The following is a 22,130-nucleotide window of genomic DNA, read 5'->3' as shown; positions in this document are numbered from 1 at the left end:
ATCATTTTCTTTGGCAAACAAAAGGCAGTTGATCAAAACTCTACAAACTAGACAACCTATTCCATTTTGTACAACATACTTTTTCCATGGCTTATCCTGGAAAGCATGCTGCAGAACTGTGCAGCTCAATATATAACTTTTTCCATGGGAGCAGTCCTCCTTGGGCTTCTTTTTGATGAATTGGAACACTTGCCTTGAAAATTTTCCAGGCCAGAATAATCTTTTTTTTCCACAGTACCCTGTGGTGTGGAACTCCAGGCTTTCGATTGAGAGTACGTTTAATTGTGGGAGCAGATCCAAATCTGCTTCCAAAGAACAATCTTTGCTTTGCCTGAAGCCCGTTTCAGTGCAAATGTGGGGAGATTTTATTTTTGCATGAGCAAAGATATTGGTTGGGCATCTTGGTTTTAACAGCAGAAAGATTTCTGCATCTTCTTCATCTTATTTTTAAAGCACTTGCACCATCCCTCAATACAAAAATAGAGAATTCACATTCTAAGCACTCATTAAAGACTAACCTTAAAATTCTTAGTAAGCATCTCTTAGGATATCTGTTCAGCCCTGTCTCTGAAAACTGCCTCTACCCCAGGGTAGGGCTTTGGAAGACTGTTCTCTCTGTCTCTGGCTCCCAGACAGGAATTGGATTAGGGATGGAGATCTGACTCAAACTGGGCCACTCACAGTCTCTCTTCCAGGAATTTGGGATTAGGATTCACAGTGTTTAGCAATTTTGATCTATGATTGAAATGAAGCAGAAATGTGAGTTTGCAAGTCATGGGGCAGATAGATATCCTTTCCTAAATGAACACAGATTCAGGGAAAAATAATCTTTCGAGAAAGAAATAGAGATGAGTGGCTGTGTAGAACAAGAAAAAGACTGGCTGCTTTCATTTCAAGAGTCTTCCGATTTCTTGTTTCAGTCCTTTTTGAAGCCTAGGTTTACTTCCCATGTTTCCACTGTAGTCCTGTCTGGGATATTCTTGTATCTCTTTTTCCTTAACTTAGCTCATGGTATACCACCATGGAAAAACCACCTTCAATCAGTGACACTTTACCTCCGTCAGGTCTTCTGTCAAAGGTTGTGGTCAGAAAACACCACATGAAACAAACTTCTTCATTTGGTGAAAAAGCTCTGCTTGAGGCCATTATCCTCAATGCCCTCCATACATATTTCCTACAGCATTTGTGCTTCATATTATAAGAGCGTGATCACTTCTCTATTCTCTGGCTGCTGCCAGAAATCTCGGAGGCAGAGATGGTGCACACATGCATCTCTAGTAATAATTATCAAAACAAGACTTTGTTCCTTCTTGTTTTTATGGATCTAATTTTCTACTTCTAGTTCTAAGTTATGAAACATTTTGTACATGTGTCTTAAACTGCCTGGAATGTTTTTAGGGAGAAGAGAATTGCAAGTGAAAGAATCAACAATCCTCTGTTTAGTTAATCAAGCTTTCTGAGAAAGCATCCCCATAAAAATTAAGGGCAATTTAGATACGTTAGCATATATGCGGGAAAAGCATTCAGCAAGCATTCAGTTTTCTCCCTAAAACATGAAATGTGACTATAACTATAATTCTCTCTTAACTCTAATAATTGATACTAATGATTTAGATTAGTTATATATATGCTTGGGTGTGTTCTGTTAAACAATATTCTTGATTGAGTAATTCTAGATGATTAACAAAAGGTGTAACAGAGGTCACTTCTATCCCCTTTAAAACACATGAGAAGAATTTCTAAATTCCATATACTTACTAGATTGACTGATTCATGTGTTAAGTACTTTTTCCCCCTGGCAATGGAGGTGCTCATATAAAAACTCAAGTGAGTTTTTCTTTTTTTTTTTTTTTCCGGTACGCGGGCCTCTCACTGTTGTGGCCTCTCCCGTTGCGGAGCACAGGCTCTGGACGCGCAGGCTCAGCGGCCATGGCTCACGGGCCCAGCCGCTCCACTGCATGTGGGATCTTCCCGGACCGGGGCACGAACCCGTGTCCTCTGCATTGCCAGGCGGACTCTCAACCACTGCGCCACCAGGGAAGCTCTTTCTTTTTTTTTTTAAATGTAAGTCTTTTAAAAAAATGTTTTTCGTTCTTTTATTTATTTATTATTTATGTATTTATTTTTGGCTGCGTTGGGTCTTCGTTGCTGTGCTCAGGCTTTCTCTAGTTGCGGCAAGCGGGGGCTACTCTTCGTTGAGGTGCGCGGGTTTCTCATTGCGGTGGCTTCTCTTGTTACAGAGCACGGACTTCAGGTGCGCAGGCTTCAGCAGTTGCTGCATACAGGCTTAGCTGTTCTGCAGCATGTGGGATCTTCCCGGACCAGGGCTCGAACCCATGTCCCGGGCGTTGGCAGGAGGATTCTTAACCACTGCACCACCAGAGAAGCCCAAGTGAGTTTTTCTACACCGCTTCTCTTCTGAAGATTGACTCATTGCTTTTATTTTACATACTGAGTTTTGGCATTCTTCACCTGTCCTAATCCCCCAATTTCCACAGTATAAGCTATTGGAAGTCTGAAGCTAAGGTTGCATATGAGACTCCCTCAAATATCTTCCCAGTCATGGACTAAGTAAGATGCCCCTTCTCTCCTTATGTATGCAAGTTCTAAGGACTTAGAGGTCTCTGGATGTCACAGATCAATGCAAAGATAGTATTACCCTATCAACTTCCCATTTACTCACTTGTGGCTTTCATTTTCTGTAAATACTAAAGTATTTATCTTAAGCAGTAAGAACACTGGGGAAAATGGTGACAGAGACAGTTTCACGTGAAGTTTGTTTTTTAAATAAAAACTTGTTAAATTTATATTGCCCGCTTCTATTAATAATCTCAAGGGTAGGGTAGAGTCTAATCATGAATGATATATTTTTATAATCCATAAAACTATTGCTGAATTCAAGTAAATAGCAATTGTAAAGGTACATAACTTAAAAGAAAATCACCATGAGTGTTAACTGGGTATCTTAACTGCATGTTTATGTTTAATACAATTTGAAATCTATCAGCACAGTGGACAGTTAAGCAAGAAGAGAGAGGGAAAATGACAAAAATACAGCTAGCTAGCTATAAAAAGATGCAGCTCCTAAGACAGATAAATACAGACAGTGAGAAGTGGGTCTCTAATGGACAGAAATTAGCTGTCAACAATTTAGAAGGATTCAAAAGGCATTTTGAGTTGCAGTACAGAAAATGACAGAAGAAAGAATGTGCTAAGGGCAATTAGATAACCCTAAGGCTCCTTGCTATGTTTCCACTTGGTGCTCTGTCTGCCAGGCAACACAGGTTTATTTGGAAAAGAATGGAGTATCCCTCTTTCCAGTCATTATGCAAGTAAAAATGTATTTTATAAAAGTTCAAAAATTCTCAAACCTGCATCTATTCCATAATTTGAAAAAGTAAAATCCTTCCTCAAATAGGATATTCTATGCTTATTACTTATAGAAGTAATAGCATAACTAATACCTATTCTGAGTCAAAATGTAGTTTTCAGTATAAAGATAAATGTGATTTTCTGTGGGTTGCTTATTCTTTTGCAAGGAAATCAGTTGTTCAGTTATTTATTTAATTTTAAAAATTTATACTGGGGTAGGTGGCTATGGGTACATAAATCATGTCATTTCTACTTGAAAACTGAAGAGGATTCCACAGAGGGTAACCTAAGGGAGGTTTCTTGCCAGAATTACATTCTTTTTATTCCTTCTTAATTTTTTTTCTATTTTTTTTTTTTTGGAGATGAGTGGCAGCTGATTCACAGCACAGGCTCATTCAAAAATTCATATTGGACTCAGTGAAGGAGTCCCCTTCAGAGGAAGGGTAGTAATTATTATAATAACTAACACTTTTAAAGTGCTTATGTATGTAATCCACAGTTCTAAACACTTCACATGTATCAACCTATTTAATCTTCAAAACAATCATATGAGACAGTAGTATTATTAGCTTCACTTTATAATTGGAGAAACTATGACACAGAGAGGTTAAGTAACCTGTCCATGGTTATGCAGATAGAAGTGGCAGAACCAGATTTAAATACAGATAGTCTAGTTCTAGAGTTTGACCTAACAACTATGCTATAATGTCTGTTGGCGTTAAGACTTTTTGTAATTTAAGTATTTAAAAGAAAGGTGGCCCAACCCATAAATAATTTGATTACCATTGGAACAGGAGAGACAGTGGTTCTGGGTCCACAAGATAATGTTGTTGGAATGGAACTGATGGAGGCTCCCTGACTTGCCTCCTATGCTGGCTAAGATCCGGTATCTCACAAGTTCAAGTGTGGAGCTTCCTTGGCTGAATCCAGTTCTTCAGTGTGTAACCCCTGGAAAGTCAGCTCATGTTGGGGAATCTCACTCATGCTTATATGTCACCTATAAAAATTAAACAAAAGCTAACACTAAGACTAGCCAACTAGTCTCAAGGGTTAGCTAATGGGCATGAAAAATAAATGTCAGAGGGAGAAATCAGAGAATGACTTGATTGCCATTGTAAAATGTCTACATGCAAGAAGATAATAAAGAATAATGTTTTGTTTCATTTTTTGAATGAATTAATTTTCTTTTTTTTCTTTGGCTGCACTGTGTGGCACATGGAACTTCCCTGACCAGGGATCGAACCCATGCTCCCGCTGCAGTGGAAGTGTGGAGTCTTAACCACTGGACCACCAGGGAAGTCCTTGTTTTGTTTTTTAAATACAGTTTTGAATTTGCTAGAATGGAATGTTAGAGTTGAAAATTAATACCAATAAAATCAGTATTAATAACCAATACTTACTGAGCTCTAACCACATGAGTGCTGGATAGTCTGCTAAGTACACACAGAGTCACTGCATACTCAGAACAACACTAGAAAGTAGGTGGTATTTTCTCCATTTTCCAGATGTAGAAACTGAGGCACAGGGAGGTTAACTGACTTGCCCAAGGTCTGATATCTAGAAAGTGATAAAGATCTAAGTCCAGGGTTCAATACAAAGCTTGAGCTCTTTTTAAAAAAATTGATTAACTAAAAAAATTAAAAAAAAATTTTGGCCGTGCCCCGTGGCTTGTGGAACTTTAGTTCCCTGACCAGGGATTGAACCTGGGCCCTCAGCAGTGAGTGTGGGGAAAAGCTTAAGCGTTTAACCAAAATTCTTCTCTATTGCTTCTTTAGTTGTCTATTTGTGAAATAGCTGCCAAATTGAGTTGCTCGAATCAGTTGCTATCATAAAAAATTTCCTTGTTCTTTATGCTTTCCTTATGCTTGTTCTTTATATCTCTCTTCTTCAAGACCAAGGGCAAGGCCCTTCTCAATGAAGGATTATAAATTTTATTTATTTCTGGCTACGTTGGGTCTTCGTTGCTGTGCATAAGCTCTCTCTAGTTGCGGTGAACGGGGGTTACTCTTCATTGCGGTGCGCGGGCTTCTCATTGCGGTGGCTTCTCCTGTTGCAGAGAGCAGGCTCTAGGTGCGCGGGCTTCAGTAGTGGTGGCTCACGGGCTCAGCAGCTGTGGCGCACGGGATTTATTTGCTCTGCAGCATGTGGGATCTTCCCGGACCAGGGATCGAACCCATGTCCCCTCCACTGGCAGGCGGATTCTTAACCACTGAACCACCAGGGGAGTCCCCCAAATTAGGATTATAGTGAGAGTTAACATTTCACGACCACAGGAGGAGGGAGGCACTCCCTAACCTCCCCTCAGCTTTACTTTCCTTCAGAGCACTTATCTGTCTTAGATGGAGTTTCCTGGGATGCAGACTCTGCAGTGGGGCTCTGCATGCTATAGGTTTACTGAAGAGTGACCTCAGTACGGACACATGGGGCAGTGAGGGAAGCAGAAATGGGAAAATGGAGTAGCTGAACTGCGATGTGGTGGCTACAAGCACCTCAGCCGACCTCAGGGAGTTCTGGAGCCGATTTGGCCCTTCACAGTTGTCCTGAATTGAAGTGATGGGACTAATCTTTGTGCCTCTCATTGATCAGTCTTGAATTCTGACTGCCCCTGGGGAGAGGAGATGTCTCTGGGGCATTCAATCTCTTTTGGACAGAGGCAACGTTGGGAAAGGAATTCAGCTGTGAGTCTTCAGCAAGCAGCGCTCCCATGAACTGAAGGGATAAATGCCTGGGTCCTGAAGGGGAGATTGAGGCAACACACCTTAGCTCTGCATCACCTGACATTCTAGATATCTTACTTATTGCCTGTTTATTGTCTCTCTCCTCTCTAGAATGTAAGCTGTGGAACAGCAGGGATCTCGGTCTGTTTCTGTTGTAACCCTAGCATGTAGAATAGTACTTAGTAAAGAATACAGAATGGGTTCTCACAGATATTTGCTGAATGAATCAGTGTACAAACAAATGAATACATTTCTAGTTTCCTGATGAGAAAACTAAAGCCCTCCTTAGGTACTAATACCTAGGGAGTAGCAGAGCTTAGATGCTGATCCAGACTGGTCTGGAGTGGAGAAATCCTCATAAGCCAAGATACCAAGTCCTATGTTGCCTACCTGAATGTATCATTTTCCTTTACCAATTAGAACAAACAACCAAGTAACCTAGCCTGGGACGAGTCAGTGACACATTTGTGTGGCACATTAGTCTTGGCGTCTAACTTTGCTTTGCTAACATATCACCTTTACCTCTATGATATCTAGATTCATGAAGTTTCCCAGACAACTTAATTTCCACGACTTTTTCAATATCCAGGACTGACCAATTTTCGCTGAAGGTTTGGCATTGTGTGGCTCAGCTCCAGTTTTCTCAAGAGGTTCTGGTGAGCAGGTCATAATTCACTGTGTCTTGAAAGTCCAGAGACCAAATATGAACTGTCAAGGAGAAATATGCAGGCTTACATGCTGGCAGAGAGCAAGCATGTGTTAGAATTTAAATTGATAATTCCCAGCGTTCCAGCGCCTTCTGTAGGTGAATTCTTAAGGCTAAAATAGTCTCTGGGGAGTTTGGAAGTTATGACAGCTATAGGTGTGACAATGAAAAAGATATTTGGAAGGATTTATTTTTAGTGTGGATAAAATGAAGGTGAGGAAATAATTAGATGTGTTAGCAATGGTTCCAAGAAAGTCCATTATGGAAAGCTTGCTCTGACTGCCTTGCCTGTCTCCAAAACTACAAGTAACTGGAAGAAAAATAAAAACTCAGGAAGGTTTTAGCTTCAGTAGCAAGGTAAGGGATGGCATGGTATGGCCCCTGCCTATGAATCCAGCCCCTTAGCCTGTATTTCCTGTACCAAGATTATCACCCCCATCATTCCTTACTCCTATCCTTGTACCCTCTGATGAAACTGCTGGCTCTCTAATTAGAGTGTGCATCAGAAATACTTGGAGTGCTTGTAAAAACAGAATGCTGGGTCCCACCCCTAGACCCCAGAGTTTCTGATTCAGGAAGCCTGAGGTGGGGTCTGAAAATTTGCATTTCTAACATGTTCCCAGGTGTTGCTGGATGCTTCTGGTGCAGGGTTCACATTTTGAGAACCACAGTCCTAGGCATATTGAAATTCTTTCAGTTATTAGAAAGTTCCATACTCTTTCATCTCTACCTGCACACACGAGAGACTCCCCAACCCTCTTATCCCACCCTCCATCCCGATCATTTTCACAGCCAAGTTTTATTTAACTTCAAAGTCTCCTTCAAGACGTTATTTATTTTGGAAGCTTTCCTTGACACGTTTGTTTGGATTTTTCTCCTTGTGCCCCTCGAGGCATCGCATGTAACCCTGTATTGTAATCTTGTGTAATTATCTGAACTTCTCAACTAACTTTTGTGAAAGTCAAGAACAAGTTTATTCTTTTCATCTTTGAGTCCCCAGTGCCTGCCTTTATATCTGGCCCTCATTAATATTTTTTGATTGAGTGAAGGAGTGAGGAAATAAATCGAACAGCTGAACATTCTTCTGCCTTCTTTAGCTCTTGCTGCTTCCTTTCAAGTGCCCTTCACTTTCTTTCTCATCATGTCAAATTTGGAACAAACTTTGTATCAGATTTAGAAATAAACCCATTTACTTCCAAGGATAACAGCTTATGCAACACTATTGAAAACATTGCCAATTTCATTCCTTCATCTCAGAATGAGAATAGGAAGTGTGTAAAAATGCATAATATATGTATATTATATATTCATATATAATATATGAATATAAGTATATGTATAATGCATAGGTATACACATATATGTATATATAAATATACATATGTATGCTAACTTCATTAAGTCATACTGCAATGTTTATTGTTTACAGAAATGCTGAAACTGATTGTTGAAAAAAATCATTTAGTCTGCTCTTCTGTTTTGTATACAGCATATAGAACTATTTAATTAAAAAAATACCTATAGTGCAAGAGCATTTTTTAAAGGATGCTCTGTTTTCCAAAAGCTTAAGAGAATATGGATTCAGTTTGTTGTAAATCAGCTGTTTTATAACTGGCAGCAAGGTGGCCGCTCTCTGCTTCTTTGCCTGTTGCATAGTCAGTAATGCGCTCACGCATGTCTTGCTCAGGTTTGTGCACACACGGCTAAATCTTTTAAATGGTTCCTACTATTATTTTGCCAAGAATTCTTATTACTCAATTTAAATTCACTGAACTACTGTTTCCCTTGAAAAAGTAAAGTGTAACGCAAATACTTAAGCTGCTTCTTGATTCTTCACACAGGCCTTGGTAGAGCTGGCTGGGTTTATTTTATAAACATCTGTCCATTCAGTATTGGGACTTCACAGTGAGATAAAGGCAAAAGCAGATAGATGCCTTGCATTGGGTTAATACACATTTAAAAGATGTTACGTTAGATAATTTAAAATTATTTTTACTGCATACTGGTACCGTGGTAAGCACAATTCAAACTACGTTATATCTTTATGTTTTGACATCGGCAGATAGTATTTAGTATTTATGTACTTTCCATAAAGTACTTTTCACCTGACTTGGACGTTTTGACAACTCTTTCATTCAACTCTCAAATTTTTTCGGCTCTGTTTTTGTGCCAGTACCATACTGTCTTGATTACTGTAGCTTTGTAGTATAGTCTGAAGTCAGGGAGCCTGATTCCTCCAGCTCCTTTTTTCGTTCTCAAGATTGCTTTGGCTATTCGGGGTCTTTTGTGTTTCCATACAAATTGCAAAAACGATGGACTACCAGGTGGATAGAATTCAATCAGGAAATAGGAAATAAAGCTATGAAAGGAACCAAGGCCCTGTGCTGTGTCATCCTTGCAGTCCATGGCTTCTAAAGGACACTTGCATCCCAGCATCATGTGTTTCTACCCTGCCTGTATGAACCACATCTATGTATTGCCACTGGGCATCACCCTACAGCTAGCTGGAACTACCCTAATGCATTCTAGAAGCAACGACTGAACATCACAATACTCCCAACGCTGTCCTGAGAATAGTAAATGATCATGCAACAGATGAGGGTGAGAGGTCAACCATAATTAAGAAACATACGAGCAGCTCCAGATAGGTTCCATATGGTTATATTAAGAGATTAGGTTTATCTTTGCTTTGCCCTTTATGCTTTTCTAACAACTAAAATATGACGTTAAAAAGCCACTTTACAATAGAAGTCAATACGGCTGATTTGTGTAGTCTAAAGAATGGCTCTAAATCTTCAAGTATTACATAGAGAATATATTTTTCACTAAATTTGGAGCAATTTTAAATGTCTTAAGAACGTTTTTTGCTCTGTTAAAGAATTCAAGGTTGAAAAGTCAAATAGCTTGACAGAAAAATTCAGGCAATTTATATGATGGCTGATAGAAACAATCCATCTCATCTCAAATCAAGTCAAATTAAAATTAGACTTTGGGAATGACATAAATAAGGAACTCTGTTACAAGAGCCTCTAGTGAGGTTAGTGGTGAGCTTCTTGAAGACAGAGAGCATATATTATTTATCTTTGTTTGTTTTTTTTCTATTTGTCAGGCACATGCATAGCAATACATGAAGTAAAAAATGAATAAGAAATGGCTTCTGATCTCAAAAAAAAATTCTAGTCAAGGGATGATGGCTTATATCCCAAAGAAGTCATATTTTTCTGTATGTTGCTGCAGGTTATTGGCTTAAAATAAAACTATATTCTGTTTTAAGAAATAGATCCATTGCTGTTTGTTAGTTCCCTTTTAAATATGATCCAAATTGTAACACTGCACATTGATATACACATTTTACAACTTCTAAGTACCTGTTAACAGTGAATGATTTTCTTTCCAGCCAATTTAGCAAAGTTATAGTCTTTAATATTTTTCATATTAAGGCCTTCAATCTGTCCTATGGTACATAAGCCCGGTTCCCATCATTTAAAATCTTTTTTGGATCCGTGCAAAACTGAAGCAAAATAATTTTGTCAATGCAGGCTTCTTAAAAGGAGACTTCCATTTTCTATGCAAATAGTTACTTTTCATCAAGTCCCAGCACATTTAAGGTAATCAGACTAACTGCATTATTTTGCCCCTTTAGAATGGCATACTAGGTGTACCATGTGTGCATTAATCCGTAAGTCTACATTAAAACACATATAACCCTCTGAACTTGATGCATGATGATTTGTAAATAATTATAGTTTTCTGAAAATCAAACACATTTCATTCTAAGGAGGAATATAATTAGTTAAGGAAGAGTGGAGTATTGGAGGTAAGAATAAGAAATAATCATGTAGAAAATTAGAAGTAATGACCAACCTGAATAAGAAAAGTGAAAACACTGAACGGGTAGAAAGGGAACTCAGTCCTGGTTCCAAGCATGAAAAGAGTCTAATGCCATAATACCCTCATTTTAACACTTACTAGCGGTGAGGACCTGGTAAGTTAATAAACGTCTTTGTGTTTGTTTCCTAATCCATAAAATAGGCATGATAATAGCACCCCCTTCAAAGGTTGTAAGTATATTAGTAGCCATAAAGAATTAAATAGTGCTTGAAGCATAATTAGAACTCACTAAATATTATCTGTTTTTATAAAATATCAATGTTAGAAGTTACATTAAACTTCTATCACAACCTCCTAACCAAAGCAGGGATTTCCTTTATGACATGCTGAATAAGCATCCAGCTAGCTTCAGCAAAAAGTCTTACAAGAGGTCTTCATTGTATCATAAGGTAGGCCAATTTATATTCAGACAACCTAACTGCTAGAAAATTTTTCTTTCCTACTGATGTTTCTTTTCAGACAGCTATGGCTGCCAACATTGAAAGTGTGCTATTGATTGAAGATTATTTCAAATTAAAGTCTTATATACTGGAATTCATCCTCCTCTGGGTAGACTCATAAATATGAAATCTGCCTCCTTCTTGATTAATTAACTTTTTTATTACTCCACCAGGGTCAGCTGGCCCTCTTTCTGCTTATGCTTCACCATTAATAATCATCCCCAAATTTCTGGCTGCTGTTATTAATGATGTAGCTAATTTCATCCTTGGTAATTATAGCAGTACAGATTGGGTTTCAACCAATAGACTGGATCAAACATATAGAGATTTTTTTTAAAAAGGTGTGTAAGGAGGGATATCTATTTAACAACAAAGAAGTCATTTTGCTCTACCTCAAATACCCCCAAATTTTAGAATTAACAATTAATTTGTAATTAAAATTGCATATATCATGTTTTTACATGACTCAAATCAGTTACAGCTTGTTACCCAAAATATAGCAAGCAATATTGCTTACCTGTGGCAAATAAAATATTTGATTCTTTCTTTTTCGACTGGTAGGCAATATGCTATTCTTCCATATTTTGAAATTACACATTCTTCATTTATATAATTAAATGTGTATTGGGAACTATGTATAAGACATTTTATGAGACACAAAGATACACAGGTGACAGTTCTTGACCTCAAAGTGCTAGAAACTTAGTAAAGAAGTAAGCCCTCACACAATAAAATATTACAGAAAGTCTGAGGAAAGAGTGATTACTTCTCACTGGATTGATCAAAAACACTTCAGGAGGTGTAGCATGTGAGCCAGACTGACTATTTGTAATGTGATAGGTTTCTGAATATGCCAGCTGGAAGTCACAGACACAACTTAGATAGGACGAAGATTCAGAAAATTTCATGCATGAGCATTTATACATTTTCCCAGGGTATATGTTAACTAGAGGAAAATAGAACAGAAATGATGTCAATTTGGTTTAGATTGGAGGAAGACTTGAATATTTGTTGAGAAACTCACATTTTATTCAGTAGAAAATACCCAACGATTTGGAGTTTTTAAGTGTAGAAAGTTGAGTATAGAAAAATTAGTCAAATGAGGGCATGAAAAATAGACTAAGGAAGAAGAAATTAGAGACACGACCTTGCACCTTAATTTTCAGGATCATTTCCATACATAAATTGTTAAAACTAATCAAACTGCTTAAATATGAAACCATACTAAAAATAGCTAAATTTTATGGGTGTTTTTAAAATAACTAAGTGATTAAATTTATTCATTTGTATCAACATAACACTTTTTGTATAAATGTGTAAGATGTGGCATAAGATTCTAATTTGAAACACTTGCCATGATTCAGTAATTTATACTTTGGTTAGTTAATCATAATGACTTTTATGTGGTTATTTAAGTGATATAAATCTAGTCCATCATTACTACTTTTGGTAAATAATGGTATATTTTAAAATGTTGACAGATGTGGCTTTGGTGCTACAGAAGTGCTTCATGTAGCTTACAGGTAAAAACCTAAATTTACATATTATTAAAATTTAAGGTGTAATTAATCTTTTCAGGGAAAAGGAATGCATTGCTTATATGCTGGCTGTGTATTAACTCTACTGGATCATTTGGATAACCATTAAGGCAATGGAAGAGATAAATTACATGTAAAATTCCAGTTTTCTTTTAAAAATTGGCTCTAAGCTATGGATTCTCCTACCTTTTGATAGCTTCACAAACTGTTTTAATATATATACAGTATATACAATATACAGTATATAAGTAAAATGTTTAAGTTGACTGCAATCTAGCAGGATATATTTTATTTTGGTTTAAAAAATGAACCCATAAAAGTATTTTTTGTTTCTGTAAATTACATTTGAATATTAGATAAATCTTCGTTGTGTTTTAAATAAAAACAAATGTTTGACCGCTTTATCATTAAATTATTTCTTTTTAACAATGTACATGTAATTTTAACAGATGATTGTTAAAATTGAATCAAATATGGTTTTTCAAGCAATTTGTAAGGATATGGATAACATTATTGGTTATGTAGATAACTTTTCAATTTTAATTCTCATCTTTTTCTTCGTTGAAAAGAAGCACATTTTCTCCAGAAAATAAGCTCAGAATAAGAACAAATATGAGGCAGATGAAATTTTCTGTTGTTTCATTCATATAAGCCAAAAAGGCCTGTACTTGACAGTGTGTATGTGTGCATGCACGCCAGTGTGTGTGCGTGTGTGTGGGTGTGTTTGATACTTTGGGGCATGATATGGATTTTATATTAATTTTGAGAAAATTCTTATATTTGAGAGCTTCTAACACCTATCTATTGTTCACCTATCTTTCAAGAAGATCCACATAGAATATTTATATATTCTTACTTTCTTACTACTGATTCTGTAGTTTATTGTAATTTTGTTAACTCTATTCCAAAAAGATGGGGGGATCAATTACAGTACCTAATAAAAAGGCCTGTACACAATAGCAGTTCAATAAATGCTGTTAGTGAACATAATATTTAGCTATACACTGTTAGTCCTAAGAGAGATTAGGCAGACATATGAAATGTCCGTATTGAAACACAAAAAGAAAGTGTTTTGTGACTATATATGAGTGACTTTCTACCTACTTATCTATAGATCTATCAGTCAATTCTCTCTCCCTTGTTCTCTCTCTCTCTTCCTATATAGCATAGGGAATGAGGTTGTTCTATAGACTTAGGAAAAGAGGATCCCAATAGCTATAGTTCAAGTAGGCTCTTTTTATAGTGCTAACAGTAATAGTTAGTACTCTTTAAACTTGCTGGCCAGTTTCCATTAGCATATTCTGACTCTGGAAAAAAATCCAACCTCTGGCCTAAAAACAGAGCAAGAGGAGTCACGGTGATACCTCCTCAGAACGGGAGAAAATATTTGCAAATGAAGCAACTGACAAAGGATTAATCTCCAAAATATACAAGCAGCTCATGTAGCTCAATATCAAAAAACAAAACAAACAACCCAATCCAAAAATGGGTGGAAGAACTAAATAGACAGTTCTCCAAAGAAGACATACAGACTGCTAACAAACACATGAAAGTATGCTCAACATCACTAATCATTAGAGAAATGCAAATCAAAACCACGATGAGGTATCACCTCACACTGGTCAGAATGGCCATCATCAAAAAATCTACGAACAATATGCTGGAGAGGTTGTGGAAAAGGGAACCCTCTTGCACTGTTGGTGAGAATGTAAACTGATACAGCCACTATGGAGAACAGTATGGAGGTTCCTTAAAAAACTAAAAATAGCACTACCATACGACCTAGCAATCCCACTACTGGGCATATACCCTGAGAAAACCATAATTCAAAAAGAATCATGTACCACAATGTTCATTGCAGCTCTATTTACAATAGCCGGGACATGGAACCAACCTAAATGTCCATCGACAGATGAATGGATAAAGAAGATGTGGCACATATATACAATGGAATATTACTCAACCATAAAAAGAAACGAAATTGAGTTATTTGTAGTGAGGTGGATGGACCTAGTGTCCATCTTACTTCATTTTACAGAGTGAAGTAAGTCAGAAAGAGAAAAACAAATACTGTGTGCTAACACATATACATGGAATCTAAAAAAAAATGGTTCTGATGAACCCAGGGGCAGGACAGGAATAAAGACGCAGACCTACTAGAGAATGGACTTGAGGACCGGGGATGTGGGAGGGTAAGCTGGGACGAAGTGAGAGAGTAGCACTGACATATATACACTACCAAACGTAAGGTAGATAGCTAGTGGGAAGACGCTGCATAGCACAGGGAGATCAGCTCAGTGCTTTGTGACCACCTAGAGGGGTGGGATAGAGAGGGTGGGAGGGCTGCGCAAGAGGGAGGGGATATGGGGATATATGCATATATATAGCTGATTCACTTTGTTATACAGCAGCAAGTAACACAACATTGTAAAGCAATTATACCCTAGTAAAGATGTTAAAAAATAAATGAAGCCACTATGTTTGTAGAGTACAAGTAATCAGTTAAGAACATTATAATTTTGATAAAGAATTGTTTCATATTTTATATTATTGTCTCATTGGTTGTTAGCAAACTAAAAGTTGAACAAAGTAATATAGGTATGGCTAAAGGGAACGACATTGTAAACTACTTTGTTTTGCTTGTTTTAAAAAATTTGAACTAGACCATCAAATGAGAGAGTACCTAATTTCACCTTCCCACTTCACACCCCATCTCTATGCATTATAAAGTCAGTTAATTAAATAATACACAAGAGAGACCTTAATAAGAAAGTTGACATTACAATAATTCAGACAGTACTTGAAAAACAAAAGCTATACAAATTTAAAGATGCGCTAGGAGGGTATGTAGAGAAAAAGACTGATGTTGTCAGTTTGGATTCATATCATTATATTCCTGAATTTATAGTAAACCTACGCATATCTTACTATGACATTATTCATTGAAATTCTCTCCTGGATATAAACAGCATGCTTTGAAAATGCAATTTAAAGTTAACCAGATAAAAAATGATCCTTTAAATGATTTTTCCTCAGGCTGTAAATTGACTTGGGAGCCACTCTATGCACCCAAACTCCAGGTTTACACAAACATATTTTTCAAACTCTTCTCAAACGCTGTTGTCTCTTCAACAGTGTTATAAAAGTCACTTTCATGACATTTATAAATCAGTAATTCAGAATATGGTTTTTGCTGTCTGCTGCTGCTGTCAGGTGCTTCTAGGGTTCTAATCTTGCACCTCCACTCATTGGTTATCAGATTTTGGTAAAGCTACTTAAGTTTCTAAAAAGAGTTATAATCTTAGCAGAATTAAAAAGATAATTTGTGTAAACTGCTCAGCAGACAGTCTTGCACATGTTACTCGTCATATTACTCCCTAATTAAAATCCTCCCATGAATCTTCAATATCTTCATAAAGCGCAATAAGCTTAACATGGCCCAAAGAGCAACTTCGTCTTGTTCTTGGCCCCTGTATATAATTCTCTGCTTTTAGCTCCCACCATTTAATTTTTCATGTCTCCTCACTGTAGTCACACCAAATAGTTGGCTCTTCTTTAAATTTTTCATGCTGTTTCAGGTCTCAGCGCTTTTGCTATTCCTTTATCACCCTTCTTTAAAGAATGAGCCACTGCGTCTCATCCTCCAGACCTTCGTGATCTATTCATGCTGAATTAGGGCAGCTTCTCTATGCTCTCATAGCACTCTTTGCATATCTGTCTGGTAGTACATGCCATTCAACCTTGTATTTTTTAATTGAAACTTTCATTTTCCTCCCACAAATCTAGACTATAAATTATGCAAAGGCAGAGGTTGCAGGTCTTATTACTTTTTTATCCCCAGAGACTCACGCAGAGTATGGCACATATTAACTGTCCTATATATTTTTCATTGAATGAATCAATATAATACTGGGTCATTGTAAGTATGGGACCTTTCTGCTAAGGAGTTTCAAAGTACTTATCTTTTACATAACATCTGAAAGAATTTTAGTCCTGAAAGTACAATAAGTTGAAATTTAGAGTTAAAACCAAATACAATATAGATCAGAACTAATGTTTTCTTATTAGACTAGATTGCTTTGTCTAAAAGTCCCAGACAAACATAAATGAATTATCTAGATTTAGACCTATGAGTTTGAGAGTACATTTCTGACTTGATGATATAATACTCAAAAATGTCATACTTTTAAAAAGTTAGGTGAATTTCTTCATCTGTGAAATAAGACACAATAAACACACCCTGGACAAGACAATGATGTGACTCTTCCCTGGACCAAACTTTCCTTGCATTGTGTCCTTGGCTTTGCACCTAGATTAAGTCTTGACATGTGGGCAGGGAAGAAAGCAGTCAATAGGACATAGCAGGGACATTTTTTTGAATATTTTATATTGCTTTTGATTATGGAGTTCTGTGATAACTACACTCCCAATAATTTCATCTCTAGCTTGAAAAGTCAATAGTCTTCAGTGGGGTTACAAATGACTATCACAGATATTAAACATCCAGGTTATAAGTATTCTTTTTATTCCTTTGTTCACTTTCCCTCCTTAAGCTGTATTCCTTCTTAATTAAATATGTCAGTGCTTTTCCACTTTTTAGTTAGATATAGTTGTAACGAAAAAGTTCTTATGGATCAATGTTGTTCATTAACCTAAAAACAACAGCAAAACACTCCTTCTGTCATATAGTTAGAAACTCACATAGCTTCACTTTCAGGGAGTGATAAACTGGGGGAATTGTGGCTTAATCAGTGGTATTACCATTAGCATTTTATAATTCCAATGGAAGGACTTGGCAGGATGGTAGAGTACTGGCCTTGGAAGAAGATAGCCCTTAGTTTCAAATTTTAGCTTAGCTTTCTTACCAGCTGCATGAATCTGACAAGTTGCTCAATTTCCCTAGGCTTCTGATTTCTCATAAGTAAAATTAGGAAAATAATACTGGTCTCATTGGATGTTGAAACGTTTAAAAGAGACAACACATGTAAAATACTGCACATTATTTTTGGCACCTATGAGAATAGGCTCAATAAATGCTAGACATTATTATTGTTATTCATAAATAATTTTTAAAATAAAGTTGCTATTCTTGAATTCTTATGCAAATACAGGTATTTTAACAGTGATGGGAACAGAATTTTTTTTTTTTTTTTTTTTGTGGTACGCGGACCTCTCACCGTTGTGGCCTCTCCCATTGCGGAGCACAGGCTCCGGACGCGTGCTTAGCGAGCGGCATGTGGGATCTTCCCGGACCGGGGCACGAACCCGTGTCCCTTGCATCAGCAGGCGGACTCTCAACCACTGCGCCACCAGGGAAGCCCCAGAATTTTATTATAATTAGGTATTTAGATCTTTTTCCATCAAAGTACATAGCAAAAGCCACCTATATCATCCTTAAAAAGATAGCAATGTGATGGATTTCTAAAATTGAAAAAATAATTCAGTGGTAGAACTGGGTTTAGAATGAACATGACATTTAATGCTATGTTACATGACTTTGGAATGCCTCACTCCCCTCTTCTCCCATTTTAGTTTTCAATATGTTGATGCTATGAAATTAATTTGAGTTTCTAATCAAGCCCATGCATCTAATATTTAAACTTATAATGTGCATTTCAGGGGAGTTTGTCTCCTGACCACTGTTTTTATTGACCTAATATAACAAGCCAAAGCTGCATAATTTTGAAATAACTGCTAAAATCATTTGCTCATGGCTTTACTCTCTTCCAAGTATTCATTAGTATCACATTATGATGCCAAGACTGGCGGACAATTAGGCTAACACCACCCAGTGAGACTCTCTATGTTGTGGCCTGAGTGATGAAAATATTTAACGATAGCACCAAAGCATTAACTGAAACGACTGTATGAGTATTTACATGAACAGAATCCTGCATGATGAGACTATTCAAAATTTGGGACATCAGATTTTCAACTATCAGGTCACATTGGAACCACACTAAATTAACATCTTATTTCATATCTTTGTGTGAAACTTACTTTCATCTCCTGTTTCAAACTCAAACTTCTGACTGTATCCACTGTACCCTGTTGCAGTCCTCACTCGGATATGAAAAATGTACTTGGTGGCTGGTTTGAGACCTGTGATGATGGCACTGGGGGCCTTGGACCTCGTGGAGGAATAGGAGAGCTGCTGCTCGTGGTCCTGGAGACAGAAGAGAAGAGAAGGGGAGTGAAGCAGGGTTATTTTCCTTTACCTTGACACACTGTAAAGTCAAGCTGAGGAATTCTGCTCTCTCAAAAATACTGATTAAGAACTGGTGCAAGCATGGTTTTCCATAATTTAGTGCTTCGTTTTTCATCAATTATAATGCATATGATATGGTCTTGATTTGGAAACTTTTTAAGAAAGATGATGATCTTGTATTTTTGGTGATTTGGATTTCTGACCCGACTCTAAGGAATGGTGGTGGCGTGGAGAGCATGTTTACACAGAATGGCAGCTGCATCTTGAATAAAATGGGCACATCAGATCAGACCGGGCCAGCAGCAAGCAAGGAGCAAGGGTGGGAGAATTCAAGTACCCGCTACTCACTTCTACCCGCAGGTAGTGCCAAAATGCCGGCGCTATCCGTGGGTAGACCTGTGGGTGAAAGGAAAAATAAATTAATTGTTTTTTTAAAGTTTGCGATCTTTTATCCCGAATCAACTGCATTGTTCTGAAACTCAGTGATTCCCCAGTAGTAACACTGAAGTTGAAGCAACTTAAGATATAAAATGATGAAAATTTTCCTTTGAGGGAGAGTTGACTCCTCTGCAAAATACCACAGTTTACTTTGTAAAGATGTACGAGATACATAATGATTGTGAGGTAGATTTTTTTTTAATCGGAAACAAATTTATGGTTACCAAAGGGAAAAGGTGGGGCGGGGGAGAGGGATAAATCAGGAGTTTGGGATTAACATACATGCACTACTATATATGATAGATAACTAACAAGGACCTACTATATAGCACAGGGAACTCTACTCAATATTCTGTGATAACTTTTATGAGAAAAAAAACCTAGAAAAGAATGAATATATGTATAACTGAATCACTTAGCTGAACACCTGAAACTAACACACATTGTAAATCAACTACACTCCAATAAATTTTTTCTTAAATACAAAAAAAAAACAAAAACAAAACACTACATACTTCTTACTTTCAAAGAACCCTCTGGGAGTATATGTTTCAACTGTGTTGACTTCTTGCCCTCATTTAATGCAGCCAGCAGACCCTGGGCTTGTGTCGCACCATGAAGCCTTTGTCCGGTTTGCTGTTTTTATTTTTATTTTTTATTTATTTGTTTTTTAACATCTTTATTGGAGTATAATTGCTTTACAATGGTGTGTTAGTTTCTGCTTTATAACAAAGTGAATCAACTGTACATATACATATATCCCCATATTTCCTCCCTCTTGCGTCTCCCGCCCACCCTCCCTATCCCACCCCTCTAGATGGTCACAAAGCACCGAGCTGATCTCCCTGTGCTCTGCGGCTGCTTCCCACTAGCTATCTATTTTACATTTGGTAGCGTATATATGTCCATGCTGCTCTCTTACTTCTTCCCAGCTTACTCTTTCCCCTCCCTGTGAGGTAGATTTTAAAACAGTCTGCCTGTGAGGGAGCATCAAAGACACAGCACAGTATGAAAGACAGCACACCTCAGAAATCAGCAGGACTGGAGGCTTGGTTCCCAGTCACCCGTGGTTAACTGCCAAACTACCTCTTCTCACTAACAGGAACCACAACTGACTGAATGCCCTCGTCATTCAGGGTCTTTTAAGTGGGCTGTCTTGTCCACCACCTCAGAACAATTTACTTGTGCCTTTAAGAGACTGTCCACAATATGCTGGTAGTGGGAACACATTAAAGTCAATACTGTTTTTGTATAGTGTTATTGTTCAATAACTTTATAATGGTGTTATAGTACGGTATCTGAAAAAAAATATTTTTGTATGAACAGCTCTTCTAAATTCATAGGTCAAATTAGGCTACCAGGCCCTTGAATTAATTCTCCACTATTCTCATTATAAAATATCTAAAGATAGAGATTCTCAGAGATGGAAGTAACTTTTAAGATCATTAATTAAGTCACTCATTTGATGCTTAAATTCGATCTATAATATTCCCATCAAGATTTCATTTAGCCTTTGCCTGAAAATATCTGTTGTTCAGGAGACCTTCCAGGCAAACGAAGTAACCTACATACATGCAGAATGTATCAAACTGCATTTATTGTCTGGTGACGCTATAAGATTTAGAACTATGAAAATCATTTTCCTTAAGCTACTTTTGAGAAAAAAAATCCTTAAAGATCATTTTAAAACTTTATGGCCTTGTTTGTCAGAACTTTGTATGCTACATGGTTATTCTCTGTCTAGCTGAGGAATTGAATTTGTCATCTATACCCCAAATACAACTGTTTATTAAACACAAAGTACAAAGAAAAATGAGTTAACAATAGCAACATTTTAAATAAAAAAGACAAAACAGATAAATTGTAACTTATATTTATCGCTAGGTCATTTCCAGATTAGAAAGTAAATAAATATCTGCCTGTTATAAAATCCAAGAAAATAAATTCTATAAAATCATTGGTGGCAGTAATTATCTGCTAAGGGCCTAAAGAAGAAGGTTTCTAAGATGAAGGCCTTTATAATTAGGGGGTTTAACACCCATATTGTGGAGAAAGAAAGTTTGTGTTCTATTGGAAGAGATAATACTGTTTCTGGTAGAAATTTGTAAAAACTTTTGGATTGTTCATTCTTACATAGAAGAGGAGAATATTCCACCTCTCACAGAATTTTCTGCAACATTAGAGTTATGGGGTATTCTGAGTAGCATTGCACAGTATGAAATTATGATTGAGAGAATTTTAAAATCCTGAAAAAAAGAATTTAGTCTTATCCTTAAAGAGAGGAGATACAGATTGAAAAATTTACTTAGAATGGCACCATAATAATTACACATTATGTCTTTGCTGCTTCACAAAAACATAGCTAAATAGTAATTTATTACTCAGTAAAGTTACAGGGAGCAAAGGACTCCTTTTGCAAATAGCTTTTAGCATGTCTGCTGTTATACAGAAGTGTATCTGTAGCTATATCCCTGAAATAAAAATCATTAAGTAGGAAGTATGCTTACATGGTTCCTCAGCCTACAACACAGCAGTGTGGGGGTAGCTGCCTCGCCTCACACCTTGCCTCCTCGGAGCATGCCAAGAAAGAGAGCTCAGAGAACAGTCATGCGAGTTCCTCCTTCCAGTGCATATCAGCCCCCTCTCCTCCTGGTGTTTCCAAGCTCTTGGGAAACTAAGTTAGCACTTACCCATGAAAAGCATAGGGCACTTACTGTCCCAGAACTTTGGCTAATTGCCTTTCTCCTGACACATCAACTCCAATTCAAAGTAGCTGTCACCAGATAGAGACAGTGCTTTGCTGCAGAGCCATCGAGATCT

At 37.2% G+C, this 22,130-nt stretch overlaps 1 protein-coding gene across 1 annotated transcript in view; it reads right to left on the bottom strand.

Annotated features, from left to right (window-relative positions):
* LOC111178990 (ephrin type-A receptor 6) overlaps nt 1-22,130 on the bottom strand; it is a 201,620-nt gene that overhangs the window by 166,755 nt on the left and 12,735 nt on the right. The window contains 2 exon segments of the mRNA XM_089909884.1: nt 18,665-18,830; nt 19,221-19,268. Coding sequence (XP_089766010.1) covers nt 18,665-18,830; nt 19,221-19,268 — 214 coding nt within the window.

The sequence above is a fragment of the Delphinapterus leucas genome, chromosome 4, assembly GCF_059928025.1.
Source record: "Delphinapterus leucas isolate spDelLeu-1000000601 "Yukka" chromosome 4, BTC_Dleu_Yukka2, whole genome shotgun sequence".
In the NCBI taxonomy this organism is placed as follows: Eukaryota; Metazoa; Chordata; class Mammalia; order Artiodactyla; family Monodontidae; genus Delphinapterus; species Delphinapterus leucas.
This window is presented reverse-complemented; position numbering and strand designations above follow the sequence as displayed.